General features: G+C 39.6%; 1 protein-coding gene across 1 annotated transcript; it reads left to right on the forward strand.

Moving 5' to 3' along the window:
* LOC109840952 (26S proteasome non-ATPase regulatory subunit 12 homolog A-like) lies at positions 12,781-21,178 on the forward strand. The gene is made up of 11 exons (XM_020409791.1): positions 12,781-12,867; positions 12,986-13,180; positions 15,423-15,530; positions 15,627-15,731; positions 15,860-15,916; positions 16,011-16,207; positions 17,317-17,416; positions 17,489-17,601; positions 17,691-17,844; positions 17,950-18,027; positions 20,653-21,178. Exons 1-11 carry the CDS (start codon positions 12,865-12,867, stop codon positions 20,869-20,871), a joined length of 1,329 nt encoding a protein of 442 aa, XP_020265380.1. The 5' UTR covers positions 12,781-12,864; the 3' UTR covers positions 20,872-21,178.

Consider the following 22,351-nt stretch of genomic DNA (forward strand, 5'->3'; position numbering starts at 1 on the left):
ATGTGATTCGTCACACGCTCCTCAAGTGTTGCCATCCTAGCGGCTATGGGAGCCATCAAGTCTATCAAGTATTGGGGAGCCTGCTGCAGCTCGGGTGGAGCCTGCTGAGGCTCGGATTGAGCTGGCTGCTGTTCTGATGGAGTCTGCTGTGACTCTGCCTGGGTAGCTCTCCTGGTACGAGGTCTACCACGTCCTGACATCCTCTGATCATAAGAACATAATAAGTTTATGAGTCAAAATAGACTTCTATAAATAGCGTATCACAATACAATTTTCACAACATATAGTATTTTCACAAATACTTTAAACTTATACAAAAATAGTTGTCAAAAAAAAATTCTCAAATTTTGAGATATATGCATATATCGTCCTCACTCATACTAGGAAATCCTTACGGACTCTATATATGAATCCTAGGAAACTCTATCCTAGCTCCACGACTCGACACAGGATGATCCTAAGGATACTGGAACTAGAGCTCTGATACCAACTGTGACGCCCCTGGGTTCACACAAGGCTGCAGTCCGAGGTGAAGCCAAGAATGTCAAACCTACCATGCACTACACCGTGCAACAACATGTTTCACCATCATAATTTTATCACTCTAGTGGGTCAATAATAGGTGTAGGTACAAAAGCAAGTAAGAGATACTACAAGAGATAACTGATGAAACGATAAAGATCAAATAGTATTTCATCATCCAACACACAAGAATATAAAGTCAATGTCTAAATGAACAAACTGGAGTTCTTAATACATCTCAAATACAACAAGTCTGAATAAAGGAAATAAGGCACACAGCCTTTACAACATCTAGAATAAAGTCCTCAAATGTCTAAACAAAGTCTATAGTGGAGCTCCAAAATAAAACATAGCTAGAATAGATAGTCGAACACTAAAGTGTGTCGCCATCAACCTGCGACTCTCCGGGCTCCTGGGCTTGTTGTATAAGAAAATACAGTTATCACAAAATATATATATATAAGCAATTATCCGGAAGAAATAAACAATGGGCTTTAGTACTTAGGGAGTTTCAACACGGGCATAGGTACGTCGAGCGAAATAATCCAAACAAGGAAACCCTCATGTATATACCTTGTATCCCAAATTGAAAGTCCCTAAGTACCAAACCCGGGGTCTAATACGTGACCAGAAATAAATAAAAGGAAAATACAACCACCTCACAACATAAATACAGTATCATGTACTGTCCTATATAAATGCCATGCCATATTCTACATAAGTGTCATACCCAGCCTAGGTAGCTATCATGTCTCAATGGTGTCAAAATGTCGTATTCCAAACTCAAATGTGTACCATGCTCAAGGTTTAGCAAAAATGTCCAACACATGGACTAAAAGTGATGCAGGTCCAACACATGGACTGAATAAAATGCATGTCCAACACATGGACCAAGATAGAAAGTATCCAACACATGGATTTAGTAATAATGCATGCTCATACGTGGACTATGAACGAAGAAGCGTAATTATCACTAGCATATATGGAAATACATATACATGTCCCAACTTTGCACGTGTTTCAATGTGCGGGTCTAAGTTTGTATAATTTGATTCCCATGTGTCGGTAAGTCACTAACATCACAAACTAGTGTGAGGCATAAGAGGTGAACTCTTAAGCACACGAAAAAGAACCGTAGAAATCAACATGCAATTAAAAACTGCAGGGCGGTCGACCGCAGAGATCACTCCGGTCGACCGCTCGCAGAGCTGAAATTCACTGGGTTCAAAACTGAGCGGCGGTCGACCGTAGAGGTCACGCCGGTCGACCGCTCAAAGAGCAGAAACATTCTGCTGGCAAAATATCGCGACGGTCGACCGCTTACCCCTATGCGGTCGACCGCTGGGCGGACAGAACCCTGTTCTGGGTTCTGTCAGCTACCGAACTCATAAAAAAAATTTGGGGATTTATATACTCACTCTACTTTAGCATTTAAATAGTGAACCATGGCAATAAACAACAAGTTTAAATGATTAAAACCTCATTATCAAAAATCTCAAACCTTAAACAACATGATGTTTTTAAAAGTTCTTAAACAGTAAAAATAAGTTTAACTCTCCTAAAATCATATTAGATCAAAAACTCATTTATTAACCATCATTAGTGAACTTTTTAAGACTGAAATATATGATTCTTGCACCTCATGCCATAAGGTCTACTTTATCTACACCAAATACGATTTGGGCTCAACAAAAACCGGATGAAAACTCAAATTTAAGCATAAAAAACGAAATGGGATGAAGTTGGGCGAGATGTTACTCGCCTACGACGAAAACGAAGCCCTAGATCTGGAGGAAGACGATCCCTCTCGCTGAATCCTCCAACAATTCGCTGAAAAGCCCTCCAAAGCTCCTCCAAATCACCAAGGATTAAGAAACTAGGGTTTGAGGGGGAGAGAGGGGGCTAGGGTTTTGATTTCAGATGAGAAATGGGGCTCTTTACGGTCGACCGCACAGCAGAACAACTGCCTGCTATGCCTTCTATCACATGCTGATCAATCCCCTTGATTTCTCTAACATAGAAATTCTTGCTAGGCTCCCAAACACTATTTATCACATTTATTTAACATATATATATGGTTGTTCATCTCAAAAGAAATGTTTACCACTAATAACTCAAAATATTCATTAATAAATTTACGGGGTTCTACAGTAGTATAAGATTATGCATAGATTATAGAGAGTTGAACAAGGTCACTATCCAGAATAGGTACCCACTACCTAGAATTGATGACTTGTTTGACCAGTTACAGGGTGCGCAGTATTTCTCGAAGATTGATCTTCGTTCTGGCTATCATCAGTTGTGGGTTAGGGAGATTGATATTCCCAAGACCGCCTTTCTTACTCGATATGGATCTTTTGAGTTCTTGGTCATGCCATTTGGGTTGACCAATGCACCCGCGGTATTCATGGACTTGATGAACCGGGTTTTCCGTCCCTTCTTAGATCAGTTTGTGATCATTTTCGCTGATGATATTCTCATTTACTCGAGATCGGAGGCGGATCACGAGGAGCATCTACGGATAGCATTGAGGACTCTTCAGGAGCATCAGCTGTATGCCAAGTTCAGCAAATGCGAATTTTGGCTTTCAGAAGTCAGATTTCTTGGCCACGTCATCAGTAGAGAGGGCGTAGCAGTGGACCCGGCAAAGGTCACAGCAGTTCTTGATTGGGAGCCACCGAAGACGGTGACAGAGATTCGCAGCTTTTTGGGTTTAGCTGGATATTATAGGAAGTTCATTCAGGACTTCTCGAAGATTTCGGCGCCGATTACACACCTTACGAAGGAGGGTGTACAATTCATATGGAGCATGGAGTGCCAGAAGGCCTTTGATATTTTGAAGGCTAAGTTGACTACAGCGCCAGTTTTGACTATTCCGAGCAGCGACAGGACATTCGTCGTGTATTCAGATGCATCGTTGGCAGGCTTAGGAGGCGTATTGATGCAGACTCAGAGGGTAGTAGCTTATATCTCACGGCAGTTGAGGGTGCATGAGCAAAACTATCACACTCATGATTTGCCGGGGAAGGCGAACGTCGTGGCAGATGCATTAAGCAGGAAGCGTCGATCTCGGATTTCGGCTTTGAGGTGTTCACTACATCGGGATCTTATCACTCTTAGCCAGTTTGATTTTAGACCCGAGATTGGAGGAACCAATGCATTTTTGGGAGCTGTGTCAGTGCAGCCATCTTGGAGTGACAGAGTTGTCAGAGCTCAGTTGGGAGACTCTTGGATTCAAATCCGAAAGGAGGAGATTTCCAAAGAGCCTAAGACTGATTGGACCATCAGAGTTGATGGAGGTCTACGGATGAAGGGTAGATTGGTTGTGCCAGCCAGTGCAGAGCTGAAGAGAGAGTTATTTGATGAGGCACACCGTACTCGGTACACAGTGCATCCAGGAACCACCAAGATGTACAAGAACTTGAAGAGACATTTCTGGTGGAGCGGTATGCGTAGAGAGCTTGCAGACTATGTGGCTAGATATTTTACCTGTCAGCAGGTAAAGGCAGAGCATCAGAGACCGGCAGGGACACTTCAGCCTTTACCCATTCCAGAGTGGAAGTAGGCAGACATTTCCATGGACTTTATTGTAGGGTTGCCGAAGTCGAAGAAGGGGAACGATTCAGTTTTGGTGATTGTGGACCAGTTGACGAAGTCGGCACATTTCATTCCAGTGAGGACTACCTATACAGCCGAGGCTTATACGAAGATCTTCATTCGGGAGATAGTTCGACTTCATGGAGTTCCAGACACGATTGTATCGGAACGAGGTTCGGTGTTCACTTCGAACTTTTGAAGGAGTTTTCAGGACTCTTTTGGCAGTAGACTATCTTTCAGCAGTGTTTTCCACCAACAGACGGATGGTCAGACAGAGAAAGTAAATCAGGTGCTGGAAGACATGTTGCGGGCTCGTGTCATTGACTTTCAAGGCAGTTGGGAGGATCACATTCCATTGATAGAATTCGCTTATAACAACAGTTATCAAGCGACGATCGGTATGGCTCCGTATGAGGCATTATACGGGAGACCCTGTAGATCACCGATATGTTGGGCAGAGCCGGAAGATAACTTGATGCTTGGACCGGAGCTGGTGAGGCAGACTACCGAGAAGGTAGCATTGATCAGGGAGTGGATTCTAGCAGCTCAGAGTCGGCAGAAGAGCTATGCCGATAAGAGACGAAGACCCTTGGAGTTTCAGGTTGGAGATTCAGTCATGCTGAAGGTATCGCCTATGAAGGGCATACAGAGATTCGGACGACTGGGAAGCTTGCGCCGAGATACATTGGACCATTTCAGATTTTAGAGCGCATTGGAGCTGTGTCATACAGACTAGATCTTCTAGGATCGATGTCTAGTATACACAATGTGTTTCATGTTTCTATGCTTAAGAAATACTTGCACGATGAGGAGCAGCAGCGAGTATCGGATGCACCCGAGATTGAACTTCAGGAGGATTTGACTACTGTCGAGATTCCGGTTTGTATTCTTGCCAGAGAGGACAAGAGACTTAGAAACATGGTAATTCCCTTGGTGAAAGTTCAGTGGAACCGATGAGGCATTGATGAGATTTCTTGGGAGCGCGAAGAGGATTTGCGTCGCGACTACCCACACCTGTTTGAACAGGTAAATTAAAAAAATTTTATGATGTGTATCTTGTATGATGTTTATATCTTTGGTTATATTTACATTTAACACTAGAATGGGAATATTCATGCTTAATTCTTAATCTTTTAGAACACATGGTATATATATGGGGGGTTCCTTGTTTGGATTTTTCACCCGATGTACTAGTTCCACTAGATTAGGGTTTGAGCGGGAATATTACCATTTTAGATCGTTAAGTATAAATATCTCTATATGTTTATCTGGAAGTTCATGTTGTGAGATGCGTATGGTTTCCGAATTTCGAGGACGAAATTCTTCTAAGGGGGGAAGAATGTAGAACCCGGTATCCCCTCTCATCCTCAGATCAGAGAAACCCTAGCCCCCTCTCCCCTCTCTCAAACCCTAAGTTGTTCTTGGTGATTTGGGGAAGAAATCGGAGGATCTTCGGCGGGATTTTCAGTTTGCAGCGAAAGGAATCACTCCCCCTCAGATCCAGGAGCTCTTCATCACCCCAGAGGCGAGTAACATCTCGCCCAACTCTGCCCCTTTTGTTTTTACACGAATTTATTGAGTTTAATGAGTTTTGATTTAGCCAAAAACGTATTTTTAGTACAAAGAATGAATCTTTATGGTATATGAGGTGGGGTTTTGAGCCTCTCAGTTTATAAAAGAACCAACAATGTTTTATTAAGGAGATCTAGTTCTGAAATGTGTGTATAAGAGATTTAACATGAGTTTTGTTTTTAACATGAGATTTAACATGAGTTTTTGTTTAAAAATGATTTAAAACATAAATACACATGTTTAGGGTTTTGTTCATGTATTCACTTATGGGATTTCTGTTTCAGTTTAGTTCTTACATGTTAATATCAGTATTTTCATGCTTGGGATTGATGGGAATGAGTTTAGATCGAATTTGGTGTATATAGCAATCTGTGCAGAGGTTCTGCAGTCTGTCGGTTGACTGGTCAGTCGACCGACGGGCACATTTTTAGCCATCAGTCGACTGATCAGTCGACTGACGGGCTGGTTTTGTTTTTCTCAGCTTCTCAGTCGACTGGTGAGCTGAGGCTGTGCTGCCTGAGCCTCATCAGTCGACATATGAGTCGACTGACGTCATCAGTCGACACATCAGTCTACTGATGAGCTGTTTTACAGATTTTTGATCTGTTTGAGTTGTCTTTTGGGGTCGCCTCGATAACCTGACCCTATTTTATCATGTTAATGACTTATCTGTACATGTGGGTTGACTTATGACACAAGTTTAGACATGTACACCGAGATGCGGGTGAGTTTAGATTATGTATATCTGTTCGCCTATACTTTTCACAGTTACACAGTCCTCGTGTTGGACAAGCATTACCTTATAGTCCTTGTGTTGGACACCCTTCCCACTTAGTCCTCGTGTTAGACATGCATTGCTATTTAAATCCTCGTGCTGGATATGTATTCCCATCCGGTCCATGCGTTAGACAACGGTCACATCCGGTCCATGCGTTGGACAACGGTCACATCCGGTCCATACGTTGGACAATGGTCACATCCGGTCCATGAGTTGGACAACGGTTATATTCAGTCCATGAGTTGGACGTTTACTTCATGCAGTCCATGGGCTGGACGTTTAATTTATATAGTCTATGTTTTGGACACTTAATCGTTTTTCTGACATGTCACTCATGTGAGTTTGACATGACACTATGTTTGGAAGTAGAGATGTGTTTCGTTTTCTTTTAATTTATTCATTTATGTATTAGACTTTGGGTTTGTCATTTAGGGATTTATAATTTGAGATATAAGGTATATACATGAGGGTTTCCTTGTTTGGATTATTTCGCTCAACGTACCTATGCTCGTGTTGTAAATTTCTAAAATACTAAAAACCTCTTTAGTAAGATCAATGATTTTAGATCTATTATGTATTAACTGTATTTTCTTATATAACGAGCATTGTTCCCTTAGGGTTGGTTGTGATGTTGCTCGCTAGCGCTTTGACGCTTGTTGTCCCTCCCCCTTTCAGGTAACGACCCAGGAGCCCGGAGAGCCGCAGGTTGATGGCGAGGCATTTTAGCTTCAGCTGTTTACTTAGATATATTTTCTTTTGGAGTTCCACAGTAGACTTTTGTTTAGGTATTTGAGAGTCTTATTCTAGAAGTTGTAAAGGTGGTGTGCCTTATTTCCTTCTTATCAGATATTTGTATTTTGAGACTTGTTGAGTATTCCCGTTATCTGTTCAGACATTGACTATGTATTTCTGTATGTTGGATGATGAGATATTAATATGATCACTATTATTTCATCAGTTACTTCTTGCACTATCTTTTACTTGCTTTTGTACCTACACCTATTGTTGACTCTACTAGATAGATGTTAATTGTGATGGTGAAACCTGTTATTGCACGGTGTGGTGCATGGTAGGTTTGATATTCTTGGTTTCACCTTGGACTGCAGCCTTGTGTGAACCCAGGGGCGTCTGCATGGTAGGTTTGATATTCTTGGTTTCACCTTGGACTGCAGCCTTGTGTGAACCCAGGGGCGTCACACTCTGCTTGGCCTCTCTGAATGTAGTAGGCACCAACTCATCGATACTCTCCACCGGAAGTGCATATGCAACTGTGTCGGCATACCGTGCTGGCATCTGTATGTTTCTCCTTTGTCTCCGAACCGCAATCGAATCCTAAACCTGAGCCGTCGGTCCCTGATCCTGCATATTAGTACCTGTATCCTCCGTGTCATCGTCGTGCTCGCCTGGCGTCACCTCAGTCGGCACCTGCATGGATACTGTACCATCTGGACAATATGGAGCTGCATCGATCTCTACCACCTGCGATATCTCCTCCGTCGGGTTGCTCTCTACCTGATGAGAGCTGGGAAGCTTCAAGATAGAAGCCTCATCAAACGTGACGTCCCTACTCAGCACAATCTTCTTATCAACTGGATCCCAAAGCTTGTATCCCTTGACACCACGATTGAATCCTACAAATATGGCCTTCCTAGCTCAAGGTTCTAATTTATCAGTTCTAACATGATAATATGCAAGGCACCCAAATACCTTGAGCTGGTCATAGTCATGTGCTGGCTTTCCCGACCACATCTCCATAGGGGTTTTTCCCTCAATCGCAGATGAAGGCAGCCTATTAATGAGGTGGCTCGCATATGCAAGTGCCTCAGCCCAAAAGATCTTCTCCAAACCACTCTGTGACAATAAACATCGGATCTTCTCCAGTAAAGACCGATTCAATCTCTCTGTCACCCTATTTTGCTGCGGTGTATGACTAACTGTGAAGTGTCTCTCTATGCCCTCGTCTCGACATAGCTGCTGAAAAGGGTCAGAAGTATACTCACCACCGTTATCGGATCGCAACGTCTTGATCTTTCTCCCAGTCTGCAGTTCCAATCTTCTTTTCCACTCCACAAACAAATCTAGGACTTCACTCTTCTTCGTCATGGTGTACACCCAACAACACCTAGAAACAATGCCTGCAGTGACTTTTTACCTGTGTGCCCCAACCTATAGTGCCAAAGTCTGCTCATGTCCGCTTCTGAAATAGCCGAAGCAACCTGGCCAATCTCGGTGCTTCCCTTCAGATAATACAAATTCCGATTGCGGACTCCCCTCATCACCACCAATGATCCCTTAGTAACCTTCGCTACAGCGTTTTCGAAAGTCACCTTGAATCCCTTCGCCTCCAAAGCTCCAACTGAGATAAGATTTTTCTTCAGTTGAGGAACAAATCTCACCTCCTTCAACTCACGGACTACTCCATCGTGCATCCTAATCCGTACGGTACCTATCCCACAAACGCCACAGGATTGATCATTTCCCATGACAACAACGCCCCCGTCGACTTTCTCAAAAGATGCAAACCAGTCTCGCCTAGGGGTCACATGAAAGGTAGCGCCGGAATCAAGCATCCAATCTGATGCATCCACATGGTTCACCTCCGGAGTAATCAGTAGAGAAAAGCACGAATCATCGGAATCATCGCCTTTCGCAATGTTCACCTCATTGGCCTTCGGGCCCTTTTTCTTGCCATTCTCTTTCTCCTTGAGCTTCGGGCAGTCTCTCTTCCAATGTCCCTGCTCCTTGCAGAATGCACATTGGTTCTTTGCTAATTAGTGGTGGCCTCTAGACTTTGACCTCTCTCTATTACCACCTTTCGGATATGGGCTTCTACCTCTCGTCGACAAGGCCTCTCCTGAAGTACTAGCGCGGGAAGTCTCCTTATCCTTCCTCCTCAAATCGTAGTTCGTCAATGCGTTAGTCACTTCACTATAGATGATAGAAGATCTCCCATTCAACAAAGTGAGCACGAAGATATCATACTCCTCATCCGGTAAGGAGCCCAACAAAATAATCGCATTGTACTCATCCGATATCTTCTCATCAACATTCGCCAAGTCCGACAACAACTTAGTGTAGTTGTTCACATGAACCGCTAGCGAGGTACCTCTGGACATCTGAAATCTTAAGAGTCTTCGCAGCAAGTGCAACATGTTCTCAACACTCCTCATGAGATACTTGTTGTTAAGAATTTCCCACATCTTTATTGCAGACGTCACCCCAATCACATCATATTTCAGCTCCTGTTCCAAACAGGACCTGATCACCCCACAAGCATTCCTATTCATCTTCTCCTATACCGCCTCTTCATATTTAGGTGGCCTCTCGTGGACCATGATAGTCTCTTCCAAATTCTGAGCATTGAGCGCATCCTGTACGTCGCTCCTCCACAAACCAAAGTTGATTTTGCCGTCATACTTTACCACACTAATTTTAGTGTTCTAAAAACCAACTTGTATTGTACTCGCCATCGATTTGCTGCTTTCACTTTTTTCTCCCATTACGAACTAACTCCAAATTGTAGAGAAAGAACAAATTTGATAGAAATTAGGAACCACCCAACTGAACCCTAGATCGGATTCCAAATAGATCTCCTATCCACACGAGGAAAGCAAAATCTCCAACGGCAACTCCTAATACTATCTCCACCGAAGCCTAGAACTCCAAAAACCAAGCTTCCAACTGAATCTTCCTCCACCTAATTCAAAACACCCTAGATCTGAAATCTGGGCTCTGATACCACTTGTTGCGCGCAGCGAAAATTTCGGCAGCACTTCGGCAGCACAACAAGAGAGTTAGATCGCAATAAGAATTCTTGTTTCTCAAAGGGAACAAGAATCTGAAGCCTAATATCTTATCAAAGTGGGATATTAGCTCTTCCTCTCGTCAGCTCTAAGACTGCGCGTCGAGGGAACCTAAAAGTTATTACAAATCACACAAATAGCAGTACAACCAATTTTTACGTGGTTCGGCAAATTGCCTACGTCCACGGGGCAAGGAGGGGGAGAGATATACTAATAGAGGGAGAGAATACAACTAGGGTTTACAATCACTCACAATCTAAACCCTCAAACAAACTCTCTCAAATCCCTCACAAACTCTCTCTACAAAAGGATGCAACAAAACCCAAAAAAAACTGATTTTTCTCTTGAGTTTTTCTCTTGCTGCTTTCCTCCTGCAGCCGCAAAAAGCACCCAGCCGCAAAACAAATCAAACCTCTGCTCTCTTTGCTGCAGCCGCCTAACACCCAAAACCTCCTTAGCTTGCACAACGCAGTCAAAAGAGAAACACCCAGCCGAAACAAACCTCCTGCACAATCCAACTTCACGAAACCCTAGGCTATTTAAATAGCATTGTTCGTGGGCCGCTTCACATGTACCCGAACGAAACCCGAACAAAAAATAAAAACTCCAAGCGGACTCACGTGGGTGTGGACCCCACGAGCAAAGCAGAAACACGTTCACAGGAGTTTCTCAGGAGGGTACAGAAATTCATGAATAAGAATGTAGCGACAGTAGGGTCTGCTGAGTACGTGTTTCGTAGGTTGGGTTTTGCAATTCAGAAAGGATTAGCGGCGCAGCTTGTTGCCCGCTTGTCATCATCACATGCGTAATATTTTTATCTTTCAAATTAGTTATATATTTCCTTTATTAGAAAAAGAAAAAAACTAGTTTTCTTTCTCTTATTTTCTCGCTCCTCAAATTCAACCCCTTATGGCCATCACCACCAACAATGATTCGTCACCGTCGACATTTTACCACCGCCAACAATCCTCCTCTTCCTCCTCCTCCCCCCCCCCCCCCCAAATATCTCTCTCTTCTCTCTCTCTCTCTCATTTTCTCTCCCTTCAAACTGCTCTCTCTCTCTCATTTTCTCTACCCTTCAAACGCTCTCTCCTCTCTCTCATTTTCTCCCCCTTCAACACTAACGCCCGCCATGGCCATACACGCACTAATGCGTGACATTGCCGTCGAACGATCGGCGACCGCACCAGCAACAATCCCGTCCCCCCTCCCCCCAAAAAGGAAAAATCCCAAAAGTGCCCTCCCTCAACAATATCTTTCTCATCGTCTTCTTACATCTTCCCTTTTCTATCTCAAGTGTCTGCCTCAATTAAGAAATCTATATAGTTTTTTATTGTTTTTTCTTTTTCCATTCTCTGCTCTCTCCTCTCTAACCTTCTTCCTCCTCTAAAATTTATCTACCCCCACTCCTACTACCTCTTCTCCTCTTTCTCTATTACTCCTTAATGCCTCCAAAAGTACTTTGTTACTTTGTTAACAAAGTTTGCTACTTTGTTTCTTTCTCTATTGCTGTTTGAGTCAGTTTGCTACTTTGTTATCAAAGTTGATGCCTTTTAGCTAATCATAGAATATATCCAAATTTGGTTTTGGGGATCTAGCTGCTTTGTATTTGAGTCTGATTTTGTAAGGGTGCGCCTATCTTGAGAGCATTGTTTACCTCGTGTTTGTTATTGTTTGCTATATGAGAGCATTGCGTGCAATCCCTCCAACTATGGTTTTATTGCTCCTAGGAGATCTAACAAAAGCCCTCTGTAACCAACTCTCTACTAAGCATGCCCGCAAGTCCACTCCGATTAGTCACTGGATGTGGAGATTGAGAGGATAACATGAAAGAAATTTGGGAAGTTAATGAAATCGATTTAATTGAGATAGTGATAATGAGTCTGGTTCTTTTTCATTGAGACATCTTTTGGTTCTTGTTTCATAATTTAATTGAGGAGTACCTGACAGTAGTGCTGAAAGTGATGAGGAAGAATCAGTTTTATAGAAAACTCGAGAAGTGTAAGTTTTGGCTGAGCGGGTTCATATAGTATTGGTAGCAAGAATAGCTGTTGATGCCACAAAGATTGAGGATATAATCAGGTGGCGGACACCGAATAATGTCGCAGAAGTTTGTAGATTCCTGGGATTTGTGGGATATTACCGGAGATTCGTTAAGAGCTGACCAAGTAGATCCAGAAGGGAGAGAAATTTAAATGAACCGAGAAGTGTTAGGAATCATTTGACGAGTTGAATAAGTTAGAAAATCCAAACTTATTTGTTTCCTACTTATTAGAAAAAAATAAATAATTAATTAGAGTTTACCAAACATTATTTATAAGATAAAATTCGCTTATAAGTTGAAATAAGTAAGTTGCAAGACATGCCTTAAAGTAATTCTTTAGACATTGATATTTTTCCTTGAAGTTATCCGGTTTGGATTCGGATCCTACATAAGCCTACCCGAATAGGATCCGTTTAATAATTTCTTCCCAAGTTAAAAGGAGAGAAGCAATATAAATAAATAAATAGAACTCTTTCATCTCTCTCTCTCTCTCTCTCACATCTCGTTCTTCCTAGGGTTTGCTTCCTCTTCTGAAATCGACCGAACTGATGGTAAAGCTTCCCAAATTCTAAATCTCAATCTATTTTGAAAAAACCCTAGGGTTTTCATCGATCTCTGTTTCCGATTAACTGGTATCTAATGCCAAACCTCGGATCGATTTCGTTGCAGGAGGAGAATCAGAATCTAGATGCGGCGATCGACGCGAAGTTGAACGAGGAGAAGCAAGCGAGGCTCTCCGGCGATGTGGCGGGAACGAAGAAGGCGGTGATCGATATAGTTGAGCTCTGCTACAAGGCTGGAGCTTGGAAGACCCTCAATGATCAGATCGTTCTTTTGTCAAAGAGGAGAGGACAACTCAAGCAGGTTGAAAAAAGCTGAATTTTTTTTGGTTTATTTGCGGAGGTTTTGTAGGGTTTGGGCATTATTGTTCGTATGTTGGTCTTGTTTCACTAAATAAATTAAGATAAAAAACACAGCTTAAATATCAGTGCCCTAGCCTACTTGTTTATAAATTTCATCTAAAATTAATCTTTGTCAGATTTGGTAGCATGGAGCTTTACCCTCTTCACCAAGTAATTCCTTAATTACTGTCATCCTATGATCTCTTCTCCTGAACCAGTTGGCTCTATATTGCGTTGAATATTTGAGGTGCACATTCAAAGTTAAATTTCATGTAGAATCTGGTCGGGTTTATGGTTCCTGGACATAGATCTGGAAGAAGCTCTAGGGATTCAATTATACATGTAGAATCTGGTCGGGTTTATGGTTCCTGGACATAGATCTGGAAGAAGCTCTAGGGATTCAATTATATTATATAGTTTAATAGCCAAATAAGGTTCCTGGACATAGATCTGGAAGAAGCTCTAGGGATTCAATTATATTATATAGTTTAATAGCCAAATAACCCAAGGCTGAGTTACATGACATTTATATCTTTGTATCTTTAGAAAGTTATTAGGGTATTAACTTCAATGATTAATGCGTGCCAGTGTTCGCAGTTTCCAGGTAACATAAATATCTTGCTAATTTTAATGTATGCCAATGTTATTTAGCTGCTATACATATATTACTGCATAGTTGTTGACAGTAACAGAACCCGAGCAATGTCAATGTCCTTCACTCACTGAAAATTTTAAGAATACCTAAGTAGGCTAAGTAGATATATTAAATATCAAAAAACTTGCATCATACAAATGCATAGCTGGAAGGTTTGTTTTACGTGATACGAGGATAATAAGACTTATAGCATATTAACAGCAGAGCAAAAAGTCCATGTATCATCTTCAGTAATCAGCTAAACTTTCCTCCATCAGATGAGTTACGTAGCAACTAGCAAGTTAAAACCAACACCTGGGAGGATTGATAAAGAATTGATCAAGATCTTACAACTGGATATGAACGATATGATGTTGGCTATCTGTAATTTGCAGACTGGTGTCAACTATGAGTAAGGAAGTAGCTTGGATGAAGAATACAAAAGTTATGATATGATGTTCTAGGAGCATCATGTGAACCTCTGAGGAGGACTTCATGATAACCCAGTGACCCACAGAAAAATATCAATTTGTCTTGGAGTTCAGTCTTTTATCTTCTAGCTTGTGAGTGGGAAAGTTATAAACGGTAACTTGTAACAGAAGTAATGTGAGGCGTATAAATGAAGAACCTGAACCAATTTTTCTAATGCGAAATTTGGATTCCCACATACACTGAATGATATTGGGGATTGTCTAGTTGTGTACTATGAGGAAGATGAGTCTAAATTGTTTGATTATTTTTGGTTTCATATTACTCTAAGCAATACTAGTCATTACTAATTGCATTAATTTCACATTTGACTTCCCAACGATTCTTTTGGACTTTGGAGTTAAACCAAGTCATGTTAATACCATATTCCCATTCTCTTACAAACTCGCTCGTTTCTGACATCTGTATTACTCAATGTGCACACATGCATGTGTCTATGCACTGTGCATGTGTTTGCTCTTTCCCCTTCTTCCCTTCTATTGTCTGTCCGTCAGCATCCATTCCCATCTTATAGCTTTTGTGGATATTAATCATGACATTCTTATTCTTTGTCAAGGAGTTGCAGCAATTTATTTGTCACTTCCCTCCCTATACCTATTTCTATCAGGTAGGAGTATGGAGCTAAGGAGGCTGATTTTGTTCACAAAGTACGAATCTGAATCTCTAATCTGGAATATAGGTACATCACCAGCTCGGGTTAGAACCTGTCACAAACTCTAAAATAAATTACATTTTCGATCTTTAGTAGAGTCGAGATTTACTAACTTTGATTGATCTTAATTCATTAGCCTCTCCTCTCTTCTTCTCATTGTGGCACAGTCATTACATTCTTATTTTCTGCAACTGACATGCTATATAATTAGCATGGGATATGTTTCTTCATATTGAACCCCGTGACATTAAACTATTTGTATAATGTGTTTGTGAAAATCAGTGGAATACTTTATTGTGCCTAGAATCTGAGGAAATTTGTGTTAAATTAAGCATCACTTCTCCTCCTGTGATCCCTCCGTTGGTTGGTATTTTTAACCCTCATCTATTTTTCTCATTGTGGATTTAATGGTTTTTTCCTTTCTTGCAGGCTGTAACTGCCATGGTACAACAAGCTATGCAGTACATTGATAAAACGCCTGATATCGATACACGCATAGAATTGATCAAAACATTGAACAATGTCTCTGCCGGGAAGGTCAGCCAATCATTTTATATTGGTGAATGTTATGCTTTAGCTTTGACAAATGTATGTCTAGCTCATGTTAAAGTTTTATTTGTACGCTTCTTTCAGATATATGTTGAGATAGAGAGGGCACGATTGGTTAAAATACTTGCAAAAATCAAAGAACAGCAAGGCCAAATTGCTGAAGCTGCAGATTTGATGCAAGAAGTTGCTGTAAGTTACTTAGGATTGAATGTCGTTTGATATTGTTTAAGTACTCTTAGAATTATTGAAAAAGGTGACTGTAGTTCCTGTTCGATTGTTTTTTTTTGTTGATGTATGTTGATAAATTGGCTTTTCAGGTGGAAACATTTGGAGCCATGGCAAAGACAGAAAAAATAGCGTTCATCCTTGAACAAGTATGATGACATTTTAATCCTTTCTTTGGTGTTATTTTGGCTTATTGGTCCTTAGACTATGATGTCTAACTTATTGTTATTACATAATTTGCAGGTTCGCTTGTGCTTGGACCGCCAAGATTATGTACGTGCTCAAATTTTATCAAGAAAAATTAGTCCACGAGTTTTCAACGCAGATACTTCAAAGGAAAAGAAAAAGCCGAAGGAAGGTGATAATGTTGTTGAAGAGGCTCCGGCTGATATTCCTTCACTCATGGAGTTGAAGCGCATATATTATGAATTAATGATTCGGTATGGTGTTGCTTTTTTATTAATTTAGCAGGAACGATTATGTTTCCTTGTATGGGTTCCATGTTACCATGATATGTTTTCCTTCTAATTGCTTCATCTTTTTATATTCCTATTTTTCATTCAATTTGCAATGTGACACATGTAGCTAATGCCAGATTGAAATATCAATTGGAGGTTTTTCCTTCTTAGTGCAAATGCATAACCCAGATTTGGACAATGCTACTTTATCACCAACAAGTGCACTGTTAGTTGTTTTGGATCCATATGGATGAAGTTAAACATTAGTGTAATATTAATTGCTAGACTTTGGTCAGGGAATTGAGGAACCAAAATCACTTTGCTCAGACAATGACACTTCCAATGCATGTTTCTGTTGTAATTCCAGTTAAACTTGTGTAATGTGTCTCACTAGCCATGTAATCTCTCTTGAAACTGGTAAATATGCAGATTTTTGCCTCTTCTATTCTGCTTGGGGATCTAGTAGGGTATCAGTACCTTAGTCAACTATGCTTCTATTCTGCTTGGGGATCTAGTAGGGTATCAGTACCTTAGTCAACTATTCCCCCATTATGTTTGATATCAGACATATCTTTGTCCTACTGCATTGACTAAAACATTTCTGCTTCACATAGTGGTGAGACGATTGCCACATTTCTCATCTCAACATGATCGTCGTTATTGCTTGACGGTTTTCAATTGTGGTGTCTGCTATATCATTGGTCATCTGTTGTAACAATGGTCAGCATGTTTTCTGTATAGTAGCCACCTCTCTTTCCTTTTTAATGTTACATAGTGTACTAAGAAGTAGGCACCATGTGTTTTCATGTTTATAAAAAAGTATTTCTAGACATTTAATACCTGAATTAAAATCAAATGCTTCAATACCTGAATTAGAATCAAATGCTTCAACTGTTTTTAGGGCTATTGAATGCCTTTGCTTACTTGTGCCTTCGGATACTCGTGTATCAATTCCTTATGTATTCTTCCTTTAAATGGCTTGTATTCAAAATTGACAAACAATTTAAAATGTATTATCGACATTGTAAGTTGTTTGTATTTGTGAGCTCAATAAATAATGGACAACTGTTACTTAAATCATTCTGCTGCAGCTATTATTCTCACAGTAATGAGTACCTAGAGATTTGTCGTTGTTTCAAGGCAATATATGATATTCCATCAGTTAAAGAGGACCCAGCTCAGTGGATACCGGTAAATGGTTGTTTTGACAGTCTTTTTCCGTCATTAAAACCTTTAAATGGAAATCTTACAGAGTTTCTGCAGGTGCTGAGGAAAATTTGTTGGTACTTGGTGTTGTCTCCACATGATCCAATGCAATCGAGTCTTCTTAACTCTACTTTGGAAGATAAGAATCTATCTGAGATTCCTAATTTCCGGTAGGTTTTTTTTCTGTCAGTACTTCAATTTCGTCATTATATTTTCCTTTGGGTCTTACGTTTAACTGCTGCATGGATGTCCATTTCAGTCTTCTATTAAAGCAGCTTGTTACCATGGAAGTAATCCAGTGGACTCGTCTTTGGGAGATGTTCAAGGATGAGTTTGAGAATGAGGCAAACATGCTTGGAGGAGCTTTAGGTGCCAAGGCAGCTGAAGATCTTAGGCAGAGAATCATTGAACATGTATATATATTGATGCTAATTGGTTCAACTTTTCATGTTGAGTTATTACTTGAGTAATTATTATTTGGCATTCCATTAATTCACAAAAAATCTGCTCTTTTCCAGAATATTTTGGTGGTGTCCAAATATTATTCCCGGCTTACATTAAAGAGAATTGCTGATCTGTTGTGCCTCACTTTACAGGTTCGCTGCAGTTCTATTTCATTAAATGTGACCAGTATGGTGCATTATTTATTTTTTATTTTTATTGCTGCAGTTTCTATATTTGTTACCTACCTAACTGTATATTTTGGAAATTTACATATTTTTGTTCACATATTTCTTTCTGCAATATGCAAGCTGTTATTTTTGTATATTATGCCGTCATGTGATACTGCTCTAGTATTTTATTCCCTTCTTTTATGTCCTTGCATCATTAGATTTTAAGTCGCCACTCTGAGGAAGAACATGAGGACATGAGGCAGTAATGTGCCAACCGATATTTCCTTGATCTTCTCCTTCCAAGGTTAATAGAGAATCATGGTGATAGTCAATATGTGCTATGAGAAATGGATTATGCACTTGTTTAACTTATGGGTTAGTGTCATGTTATTTTACACCCATAGACTACTGTGGTTGAGAGGTGAATATGGAAATAAACTACTGTAGAGATCATTATTAATTTTCTATTTAGTTTGGGCATTATTGTCATAGCAGATAGCACTAGCTCAGTCAATAATGGGATTGCCAGTAAGACTTATCCTAAGTAGGTAAGTTTGTCAATATTAACCAGTGGCCATTAATTAACACCTCAACATCTTTTTGTGTCTTTTGAGCCCTTATTTGCTAAGGATGGCTGTTGGGAGCACTACATTTTTTGTTGAAACAAAATGAACATCATTTTCCTAATATTCTTTGGACTGAGGACTGGTTGAGACTTTGAAAGTATTATATATTATTTTGCAGTATGTACTGCTATTGCCATTCATGATAATAAGGTCAAAACAGCTCTAGATTGTATTATTTTATAGTATGTATATATTATTTTGCATTGTTCTTCATTCCAGTTTTATCGTCTCAAATTTTTATCACTTAATTTGGAAATTTTAAGGTTTTATCTTTTGCAATTTTCATGGAGTTGTCAGATTGTTGAAGAACAGGGATGCATCTATATGTCTTTCTAGTTAAGTTTTGTATAAGGATTGATTTTTGTGCTAGCCGATTTCACGAATGCCTCATTTGGTATATGAGAATGGGGGGAATGGAATGCTCATTCCCACTTCTAATTCATGCATATCAAACATAGCACCTTTCTGGAAACTAGAATGACCATTCCCATTTCTCCTTTCCCACTTAATGTGGGAATGTTAAGTGGGAATGAGCATTCCCAATGAGATAATAGGGAATGTGCATTCCCACTTAAATGGGAATAAAAAATTTGAAATAAATTCCAAATTTACATTGGTTGCTTATTAATTATCAATACCAAAAATAAAAAAAGATTTTCATTCCCACTTCATTTTCTAATCGCACCCAAACGTGAGAATAGGAATAAACATTTCATTCCCGCACTTAGTCCATTCCATTCCTTATTTTGTTCCATTCTCGACCCCACGTACCAAACAAAGCGTAATAGTATGAGGATTATACTGTCTGCTACAATTTGTTGCAATAAACTGTGTGGGAACAGGTAGAAAGTTCCTAAACTGATTTGAAGATTTAATTACACTCAGTGAACTACTGAAAGAAGATGCATAACCTCTTACTTCTGATCCAAGCTAATCTATGTTTGGCGGCCAGAAAGCAAGTAGAAAGTGAAAAAGTGAAGAGAGTACTTTCTCAAGAAATTACTTTCTCGTGACTATCTATTTGCAAATCTTGTTTGGATGATTCAAGTGAAAAGGTGTAAAGTTGAAGTAACAAATGATTTGACATCCACTTTCTTCCAGTTGTGTTTGGCAAGGTTTTAAATATCGACTATCGGGGATTTATCGGACGGTCAAAATCCATATCGGATAGCGGATATCGGGGATATATCGGGAATAATTAGTATTTATCAGAGTGACATTACCGGATGGTGATATACATAATATAATATTCTAAAATATAATCTGAACATACTTAATGAAAGATAAACATACAAAATGTAAATTATTATGTTTAGGATCACTAACCAATGGTAGAAACTCGGGTCGGGTTTAAAGTGCAATGAATAGGTGCACGTTGCCTGAAATCCAAACTCAAACCAAAGGCCGATAATTCCTGATTTTAGGCCGACAATATCGGTCGATAACTCACTTTATCGTCGCATTATCGACGATAAACATCCAAAAACAATAACCAATTTAGAATTGAACTTATCATAGGGGAAGGCCCCCAAACCGATAAATCGACAATAATATCGGTTTATTGGCCGATATTTAAAAAATTGGTGTTTGGTTATGATCGAAAGTAGACGGTTTAGAATGAAGATTTAGAGCAAAAAATGATGAGGTGAGATATTAGAATATTCTAACTTTCTTTCCATTTACTTTTGTTTGCAAACCACTGCCTCATAAATTATGATGACTATCTGAAATTAGATATTAGAATAGTTATACTTGATTGGACTTTTTTATCCTTTCCTTTGAGAAACATTGTCGTTTATCCTTTGATTGGACTTCTCACCTTTTTTGAGAAACATTGTAGTTTCTGAGTCCAGTACCATCTATTTCCTCACATAGCATAGTCTCATCTAGATGTCATATGACATAGTTTATCCAGATGTTGCCTACATGGATCAGAGACATTTATCAAGTTTTCCTGATCATTTGTCTAATCATTGTTCAGGAAGCTGAGAAGCATCTATCTGAAATGGTGGTATCGAAGTCTCTTATAGCAAAGATCGATAGGCCTATGGGCATCGTATCCTTTCAATCTGCTAAAGACAGCAACGACATTCTTAACTCGTGGGCGACAAACTTGGAGAAGCTTCTGGACCTTGTCGAGAAGAGTTGTCACCAAATTCACAAGGAGACCATGTTCCACAAGTCGGCGCTTAAAGCATAGAATACTGTAGTTCGATCTCCTTGTACGAGAGAGCTCTTGCAATCCTCATTCTACACAATCTCAAATTTCTGAGCTGGATCAGTGCTTAAATTAACATGATGGGTATTTCATTTCTGTAGTTGCTTCTTTGTGTGTTAATTCAGTGTCATTACATTTCTTATACGATGTTTATTTGCATGTCAATCGGCTTTGCTTTGATACTTTTGATGTGGTAGTTGGTGATGATCTTGTGTTCCTAGCTTGCATTGATTAAAAAGACTGGCAGAAATGTAGTGAATCTGGTTAAGACTGATATCGCCAAAAAAAATCAAAAATAAAAAACTTGCGGAGTGCTACTCACGTTCGGGATCTGTACCGCATTGTAATTTAACATTTGGGATATATTTCTTGTAGTATTGTTGCTTTGAACACCCTGTACCTTGCCTTTATTTTTGCATATAAAATCCTTGAGTGATTTTTTTGTTTAATCTTTTGCACCCTGCGATTCCATTTGTCACAATACAATTTTCTCCCTGAGGGTGCAGGAGTAAAAAAAATCAATCGGGGGTCTATCTACAAAAATAACGCTATGGAGGTGGTAAGTTGAAAACAAGGACCGTATAGGCTATCCACAACTTTGAGTCAAATACCGAAAAGGTCCTCGTACTCAACTCGGTTAAATGCTAAGCTATTCACCAAGCATTCACGAATATCCATTAGCTCAGATGGTAAGCTTTGAACATGGGTTTGAATTGCTCAAGGCTGTGAGTCTCATCTCATTACAAACATATTACTCTCTTTCATATTGTTTATGGTTTTTCTATGCATACCCTTTAAGTTACATATTATGTTTAAAGTAGTCCTGCAAGAATTGTACCTATTATTTATTTACACCTGTAACACCTCAAACTTACTTTTTGTTTTAATTGTACACCTACTTGATATGGTGTTATATTTGTGGGCTTAATATACAACTAAACATAATATAATAGGATGGATATAGTTTGTCATCGTTTTTTAAATTTGTCCTTAAAGAGTGTATCTTTTATTTATTCACACCTCAACTCACTTGATATTGTGCTATATTTATGGGCTTAACATACATCTAAATGTAATTTAAGAGGATGAATATAATTTGTTATGACTTACACAGTTACACTTATAAAATTTAGCCCGACATTTGGCCGAGTGTTTTGACCCCTAATCAAACTTGTCATGTGAAAAACCCTTCATCAACTCATTTTTTTGACCTCGCTAGTTGAGATGTACGTGGTTGAATATCATGATTAATTAAATTGATAAAAATTGAACAAAAATAAAAAAAAAAGAATTTTTTTTTGTGAGATTGATCATCAACTTGGTAATCTCTCTGAAATGAAATATTGTCATTGTTTCCTTCAATCCAGACTGTGGTCATGTTATCTACTATTTGTGAGTTATAAACACATTGATCTAGTACAACATCTCTATTTCTTAGTATCTTGAAGTCTTCAAAAGATGA

This window comes from Asparagus officinalis, chromosome 5 (genome assembly GCF_001876935.1).
Source record: "Asparagus officinalis chromosome 5, Aspof.V1, whole genome shotgun sequence".
Taxonomy (NCBI): Eukaryota; Viridiplantae; Streptophyta; class Magnoliopsida; order Asparagales; family Asparagaceae; genus Asparagus; species Asparagus officinalis.

Excerpts from the sequence above, each read along its gene's own strand:
- LOC109840952 (XM_020409791.1), top strand. Across the intron at positions 15,917-16,010 it reads TAGCGTTCATCCTTGAACAA|GTTCGCTTGTGCTTGGACCG; the intron begins GTATGATGACAT and ends CATAATTTGCAG. Across the intron at positions 17,417-17,488 it reads ACCCAGCTCAGTGGATACCG|GTGCTGAGGAAAATTTGTTG; the intron begins GTAAATGGTTGT and ends GAGTTTCTGCAG.